The sequence below is a fragment of the Saccostrea echinata genome, unplaced genomic scaffold (genome assembly GCF_033153115.1).
Source record: "Saccostrea echinata isolate AGI-Se365-2 ecotype Australia unplaced genomic scaffold, CSIRO_AGI_Sech_v1 ptg000009l, whole genome shotgun sequence".
Classification (NCBI taxonomy): Eukaryota; Metazoa; Mollusca; class Bivalvia; order Ostreida; family Ostreidae; genus Saccostrea; species Saccostrea echinata.
In genome coordinates, this window is record NW_026889758.1 from 6348718 (window position 1) to 6357473 (window position 8756).

General features: G+C 33.2%; 1 protein-coding gene across 1 annotated transcript; it reads left to right on the top strand.

Moving 5' to 3' along the window:
- Nucleotides 1–270: 270 nt before the first annotated feature.
- On the top strand, nucleotides 271–1084 carry LOC133181503 (keratin-associated protein 19-2-like). Its single transcript, XM_061315993.1, has 2 exons — nucleotides 271–957; nucleotides 1073–1084. Exons 1-2 carry the CDS (start codon nucleotides 271–273, stop codon nucleotides 1082–1084), a joined length of 699 nt encoding a protein of 232 aa, XP_061171977.1.
- Nucleotides 1085–8756: the final 7672 nt, after the last annotated feature.

Genomic DNA, 8756 nt, shown 5'->3' on the forward strand with positions numbered 1-8756 from the left:
TTTTCTATTTAATTATTGATTTAAGTAATTTTGTCTTAACTTAATCATTGCAATGACATCCAATAAACTTCTGTTTAAATCATTAATAAAGAAATACTAAATATATAAGATCTTTGAAAATCAATTTTAAACACTTTAACAATAAACTAGTGATATAATCTAATTTTTTATGTAATCTATAAACGATAATATATTTTTACTTACTTATAGATTAGTAGCTTATTGACCTGAAGGCATTCTTCTCTTATACCTTTTTGTTTCATCAACAGGATGTTTAAGCTGTTGTGTTGCCTTGCTTTACTCTCTGTAGCCCTTGGTTATGGCTACTCTGGCTCCAAATCTGGTAAAAACTTTGGTCTCTTAAGCAGAGGAGGATATGGAGGAGATTACAGTGGAGGTAAAGGATATGGAGGAAATTCCTATGGAGGCAGTGGATATGGAAATTACTATGGAGGGATAGGATATGGAGGCAGAGGATACGGAGGTGGTTACTTTGGAGGCAGAGGATATGGAGGCGATTACAATAAAGGATATGGAGGTTCTTACGGAAGTAGAGGATACGGAGGATATGGAGGCGATTACAATAAAGGATATGGAGGTTCTTACGGAGGTAGAGGATACGGAGGATATGGAGGCGATTACAATAAAGGATATGGAGGTTCTTACGGAGGTAGAAGATACGGGGGATATGGAGGCGATTACAATAAAGGATATGGAGGTTCTTACGGAGGTAGAGGGTACGGAGGATATGGAGGCGACTACAATGGAGGATATGGAGGTTACTATGGAGGCAGAGGATACGGAGGAGGTTACTATGGTAACAATAGATACGGCGGAAGATATAGTGGTAGCTATGGATATGGCGGAGGTTCCTATGGAGGACAGGGATACAGAGGTGGCTATGGTTACTACAGTGCTGGATATTTCCCGGCAATATTTGGTTTTGGAAAAGGAGGGGTAAGTCCCTTGAAATATTCATTGTCAAATTTAATTGAATAAAATAAAGTATTTTTTATGTTATGGAAATCTAAGAATTTGAATTCTGAATGTTTTTTTTCTTGTTATTTTTCAGAATTATTATTGAAAACTTGGATGAAGGTGTACTCATTATGAGTATTTTTCTGTGCATTTTGCTAATAAACAACATTACATAACTGACCAGAACTTTATTTCTTAAAACTATTTTAGCTACATAACATGAGACATATAAAGAATTGTTTTCAGAAGATAATTTTTCGTATGTCTCCAACTTATCAACAGCTCTCTCTCTCTCTCCATCTCTCTCTCTCTCGGACGGTAGTGAATCCCTGTCTGAATCCATGCTTGTCGCGTTCGACATTGAATCTGATTTACAGACACTCATTATTAGCTTTCCAGTCATCATCATCTAACTCACTGGCAATTCCTCTACCTGTTTCATATCATACATTTACAGTGAACTTACAAATCCATGAAAACTGTGTACAATTTACTTATAATGATAAGTGCTTATAACCAAGGTCCCAATAGTATTCTCAACAGTATTCCAAAATCCTAAAAATAAAATTTTGCATCTACATGTATGCCATGTTGAGAATCCTCCCTCCAAGAAAAACTAAAATTCTTACATCAGTACTAAATAGAGATACATGTAATTATTTTCTTTAATAAATAATATGAATAGAGGAATGTTTTAACGTCGAAATTCAACATTTAATAGTTCTTAATATGTGAATGAGATAGTTAAGACATAATTAAGTCATCTCTACCGGTGTAAAGACGAAAGATGACCGGAGGTCATTTATCGACGTCGAAAAATGGCCCCCTGTTCATTATTCGACGTCGAAAATTGACCTTTTTGCCTATGGAAAAAGTGGAATCATCCTTAAAATCTGCATATCCTACGTGAATAAAAATGACCCCCCGTAGAATAATGGCCCCTTGTAGATTTTATTAGTGATATTATTTATTTGGGGGGGGGGGTAAAAAAGTAATAAACCAAGAGGCCCCTGGACCAAAATGCTCATCTGAGGTAAACTGAAGATACAGCGATGATCTGTTGTTCTCGTTAAATCTTTCAAATGTCTTTTATGATAAATTGACATCTTTAATCGTCATCAATGTACACTAGTTGTAAATTGTTTCCATTCACCTATTCTAATAAGTGATATCACTTATTCAAATAGGTAATATCACCTATTCAATTTGAATGAGTGATATCTCCTTTTCAATAATAACAACTTTAACCAATAGCCAAGTGCTGTGACGTATCTATTGTGCAATGTTAATTTTGAGCTAAGGACACAATAAGTAAAGTCAGCATTCCGTAAATCTGATGATCGTTATGATTTTGTTAGCAAATATAACCTATCATTGGGTCGTATTTTGGCTGACCTGTTTCATACAAATTGTTAGGCCTTTGTTTTTATACTGAATTTGACTACGGATTGTTCCGTCTACCTGATAGGGCTAACGGCGGATGTGATCGGTCACCAGGGGATGCTTAGTCCTCCTAGGCACCTCATCCCAGCTCTGGAATTTTCAGGGGTCCGTGTTTTATACTCCTCTTCACAGAAGTGTATTGTTTATAGATTTTTAAGGTCGATCACTGTTCGTTATCTTCACCTTTTTCAGTCCAATAAAAAGAAACACGTAATTTTATTTTATTTTATTTGCGTTTTCGTCTAGTTTTCAGAAAAAACGCAAGAGAATTACCCGATGACACCCAAACCTTGGCATCAGTCATCTCTTTTCAACTTTGTATCACTCTGTTGGGATGGGGGTCATTTTTCAACGGGGGTCAATTTCTTATAGACTGCACATTTAGAAAACTGACCACGTAGGGTTCTTTTTATACAGAAATTCACATTTTTCTTCGGCTAGGGAGTCAATTTCCGATTACCCCCCTCCCCGTCATTCTTCTACGGGGGTCATTGGTCGTCTTTACATTGGCCGCCTACATGTAAGTTTTCTAAGATTGTAAAATCTTAGAACGCTTCTAGTTACGGTCTTAAATAAGTCCTTCTTAAGCATGGTCTTAGACTTGAGTACCTTTTATTTTGTTTATGTCTTGTTTATTTTAGACACAGTGAGCAATGATAAATAACAGCCCAGAAATAAAATACGTTAAACAACAATATCATATCACACCATATCGATACATCATGTATGCTCTCATAGAGAGTATATAATTATGTACATTTTCTCTTGATTAAGGGAGATAACCCTTACAGCTTATATATAGGTATTACATATTAATTTTACATTTTATCTCAAATACCGGGGCATTGCAGACATAAATAGTGACAAGGGTTCGCTGTAAATACACGACTTTTGTTTTTCACTCGAAGCAATTAACCATTTACCATGTTTTCAATTTACCTATTGTTGTTACCAATGTTCACTTTGCCGTAGACGTGACAAGATAATCGACTTTCTCTTTTTTTTTCAAATTGAAACTCGTATTTAAGAAGTACAGAACAAAAGATAATTTCTTTTCTCCCCGATGTATCAGTTCCTATCAGCAAGCAAATTCTTTTGTACAACTGTGTATTTATAATTAAAAGTGTTTATAACCTATTAAGTATCCCAACCATATAACACTCTCATATGTTTTTCAAACTATCAAACTTAATTTTACATTCCGCTTTTATTTACTTATCTTCACACCCCTTCCGAGGGGAGGGGAGAGAGAAAGGACATGAGTCCGTTTTTTATCGCTGTTACATTTACATGTCCTGATACTGAAAAATACCCTTGAAAAACATTTAGTTGGAAATGACCCATTTTTCACCGATGCACATTTTTTACAGTGAGGCCATATTGTTCCTTTCGTTTTGTTTTCATTGGCAGAAAAGATAGTAGTACTGTGTTTAAAATAAAGAAAGAAAGAAAATCAATATTTATATCATAATCTATCGAATAAAAACAGAGCAAAACGAATTTGTTTTTAAAACAAGTCAATAGATAAGAAATGACATAAGAAACTGTTACTATAGGCCCTCTAAGACTGTGATTGCAGACCGTGGAAATGTTCAAGGAAAAAAATAAAGAGAACTACAACGGCAATGTTTTTATACCTATCAAGTCAGTCCTTTTCTGGTTCCCACTACATTATTAAAATACATAAATGTAACTGAATCATCCAAGCGAACTATTTCAGTGTCTTTGAATATTAACCATTCCCCGGCCCAAGAAATTGAAACATCGGAATTGTATACGTAGTAACTGTGCAGGAACCTAACTTGATAAAGAAGATCTTGAAAAGCAAAGTGGACAAAATATGATCAATTTAGACATGACACCAATATCAATAAATATAGACAAATTGTATATTGTCCTACAAAACAGCTTAATCATAATGTGTTGATGGGGTGTTTTTCTGTCGATTTATTTAAACGTCTTACTAATTTTTATTCATCAACAGATGATATTTTATTCCTAATTTAAAGTACAGGAAGTCAAACTAAATCTCCGGGCGTCTGAATATCATCTCCCTGATTTTGTTTCAGCAATAAAAATGAAAATCCCTATAACATCAACTTATCTGTCAGAAGCCTGTCTTATGCTCTTGAGTATCGAATAAGTTGGGAGACGAAAACACCACATGCAGGTGATAGAAGAATTACGACATACGAAAATAAGAAAAATTGACGATGGAAAAACTGAAGTCAACTCGTTTGTTTTTGGCCCTTATCTTCTATAGTCTGTAAAACATCCAAATAAGATACAGACCTAATGTAGATGTTGCAGAATCTGTGGTCTCTTTAATTTCGAGTTCATTAGGATGTATCGAATCAACGAAGGAATGAAACTGAATATTGTTAATTGATAAAATGTCATCAATGTATCTAAATGTCGAATTGAGAGCCACAGCAAGCGACTCGATCTTTTCATATAGAAGTTTGTTTTAATAAATTCTGCTTCATATGAATACAAAAACGGGTCTGTTAATAACAGAGCACAATTAGATCCATTGGAATTCCAACAGATTGTCGGTAGACGTGGTCTCCGGATACAAAATATATAGATATTGTCAATGAGAAACTCAAACATCGTTTAAATATCAACTTCGGAGTACTTGTGTGTAGAATCAGAATGTTTTAACAAAATAACGATGACCATTGACAAGGTATGCAAATTTAGGATTTCCATTTTTATTGAAGAAGCAGATATATATGATGTAAAATAGTCTGCTCTTTAATTTATCGTGGGGAATGGTTGAAAGATCGTATGTTTTGATGTTATTGCTTTTGGCATATATATATATATATATATATATATATATATATATATATATATATATATATATATATATATATATATATATATATATATATATATATATATATATATATATATATATATATATATAAAGCACATTTTACAACAACTCTTAAACTAACATAACTGCCCTAAGTGAAGAAATATTAATATAGAAAGCACAAAGAAATATATATATATATATATATATATATATATATATATATATATATATATATATATATATATATATATATATATATATATATATATATATATATATATATATATATATTATATACAATCAACAAAAAACAACAGTTGAACACATTTCTTTAGATCTGTCACGTCTGTCAATTTGTTTGTTATAAGAATATGTTACAGTGCAGTTATCATTTTTCAAGCAGATTTTCTTCGAAAATGAAATGCATGTGTTTGGAGGGCAAGATAGTTCACGGTAACCAAAAAAATACCCAAAAAAATCGGCGATGTGTAATGAATTTTTCAGTGTCATATTCTTATTTCATTACAAGAACTATTTAATTCAAAATTTTCATTCATAATTGATAGCTTGTGCTGCCGTGACCCTGCATGGGATTTGTTGAGAAGCGGTAGCGGATTCAGAACGTCTGATTTTAATTAGATAAACGTAAATACATAATTTCCAATTAAATCAACGATTAGGTAGAAATGTAAACATATGGATTATATGTCTTGTCTTTTGGTGTTAGGATGATGACCAAACAAATTGGTCACGTGATAATTTCATGCATAAATGCCAAATGTTTGGTCCTATCATAAAACTAAAAAACTAAACAGTTGTTAAACTAAAAAAATAAAACTATGCTAAATTCTTAAAGCTGACCAAGAAGGGGTGACTGAACGATGTGAAGGAAAAAGCTATTTAAAAGACTTTTTCCTGAAATGTATACTTCTTATAATTATACACCGGCATATCACATAGACCGAGGGAAACCAAATTAGACCTATCAAAAATATTTTTGAATCGGTTTGATCATTTTTTTATTTTGTTATGAATAATTTAGAATAAAATAAAATCAAATGAGCGAGTTGCTGAAATCGTTAGAAGGAATACTTGAAAAAGTAGGTACGGCTTTGGCCTCATTATGCCTTAAAAATTTTATGTTTACAACAAGTTCTGAAATGTGCTTAAATATGAGTTAAATATATGAATGTGATATATAAGGAAAGAATATGGCATAAAGGAGGACTGTTTCAGAAACATGAAGTCATTAAATTACTATATTTGTAAGTTTTAAACAGAAAAACCCTCAATATGATCCATTAAAGGGGTGATTTTTCTTAAGAAAATAGTGTCCACAGCCCTCAACCACTTCAAGAACTGCAAACGATAGTAATGTTCTGCCGCCTCCCTTCAAGTCAATATTAAAAAGTTATCATATTTGAATAATTTTTCATATTTTTATTGATATTTATGTGAATTTTCATAAAACATAACTTATTTGGGAAAACAAAGAGAGTTAACTCTAAAAATTTTGGTAAAACTTGTTGGTTTATTTTCAGTATAGAAATCAACCGATAACGGAAAATATTTTACCCCCCCCCCCCCCCCCGTGAAACAAAAATTTCATTTAACAGGTATTATGAATTGTTATTCCAAAAATTCATGCCAAAGCTTTTGTTGTTTCAAGGGGAGGGGCGTAAGTTTACAGACAAAAAACAGCAAAAATGGTCATTTTATTACCAATTTCAAGTGAGCTCACATTTTTAAAAATGTACTTCATCAATATTATAAGTTGAATTTCACATAAGTTAAACATACTGAAAGATTAAAGGGTCATCTGGTGACGCTTTATGGCCTGATTTCAATGATAAAATTTTCAACCCCCCTTATAAAAAGGATCAAATAACATGTTGACACTGGTTTTAAAATTACTAATCAATTAATGAACTGAACTCTTCTTTGAATTCAAATAAGTTTAAATGGCCAAAATACCATTAATATTGAGTTAAATGGGTGTAATCGGGAATCAACAGTAGTTCTTCTGTGGTCTCTATTATGACCTTGTTAGCAAACACAGCCTATCATTGGGTCTTATTTTCAATGACATATTTCATAGCAATTGTTAGGCCTTTATTTTTATACTAAATTTGAGTACGGAATATATACTGTCTGCCTTTTCAATGCTTAGGGCTAACGGAGGGTGTGACCGGTCGACGGGGATTGCTTACTCCTCCTAGGCACCTCATCCACCTCTGGAATTTTCGGGGTCTGTGTTTAATGCCCTGTTTACAGATTTGTATTGTTTGTGTGTTTTTGAGATCAATCACTCTTCGTTATCTTCAACATTTTTATCATGTTCTGTCTCAGAGAAATTTTAAAATCATTGATTTTCTATTAATACTTGAGACTAGATCCTTTAAGATATGAATTTAACGGTGTTAATAGTGTGAAAACAGCACAGACAGGTTAGTAAGTGAAGAACTGTGAACGATAGTTTTGTTCTGCCGCCTATTTCCAAGTAAACTCTAAAGTAAACTTGAGTAAACTCAGGTGACCTATTGCTATCTGTTTTCGTACGTCGTGCGATGTGCGACGTGTGTCTTGCGATGTGCGTTAGCATTTGAACATTTTCAGCTTCTTCTCTTAAATCGTTCAACCAGTTTTAACTAATTTTGGCATATACCATTTATGGGTGAAGGGGAACAAAATTGTGAATTCCATGGTCCCTGCCCCCCCCCGGGACCCCAGGGGTGGGGCTAAAACCACCAAAATTAATACAATCTTTAAAAATCTTTACTTCTGGACATCAAGCAGTCAAACTGTTGGCATGATTGTAATAAGTATTAAGCCCTCTACCGAACTTATGAAATTCATGGCGCCAGGGTCAGGGGTTCTGGTGCTAGGGCAGGGCTCTATTGAATTTATAACAAGAGGCCCAAAGGCCTTAACGGTCACCTGAGTATAATACAACAATTGAGAGGATCATAGAGTATAAAATCAACTGATAGATAAAGCTTTGTTGCCCAAAAGCAAGAGAAGTAGGAAGTTCAGGATTCAACAAAATATTTAGTCTAATATTCAGTAACAACTCATAAATTAAGTTCTAATCTGTCCCCCTCTCATCACTATCACCATGCAGACTATTAACAAACTATTAGTGCTTCTGTACTATCTTTAACGCCATAATATAACCTCTCACAATGACCTCTCTTGGTCTTTGAAGAACATTTAATAAGATATTTTTGTCTCATTTTTATTTATCTATCATTTACAGGTCTACCTGATCATTAAAATTAAGAAAGTACTTTTTGTATTATACAATAAAAATTCTTGCATAATTATCTTATTCTTTTGACCTTTGAAATACGTTATTTGCAGTGATTAATTATCAAAGGTGAATGGAAAAGGGGAATAACTTCTCTCAGTAGAATAAAAATTAATAGAGCCCTGCCCAGGACTTGATTGCTTGACCAATTGGTCCAGATGCTCAAAAATCTGTTAAAAATACTCTTGCTTATTAAAACTTTTA

Coding starts and splice junctions, on each gene's coding strand:
- LOC133181503 (XM_061315993.1), top strand. CDS start 271: ATGTTTAAGCTGTTGTGTTGCCTTGCTTTACTCTCTGTAGCCCTTGGT.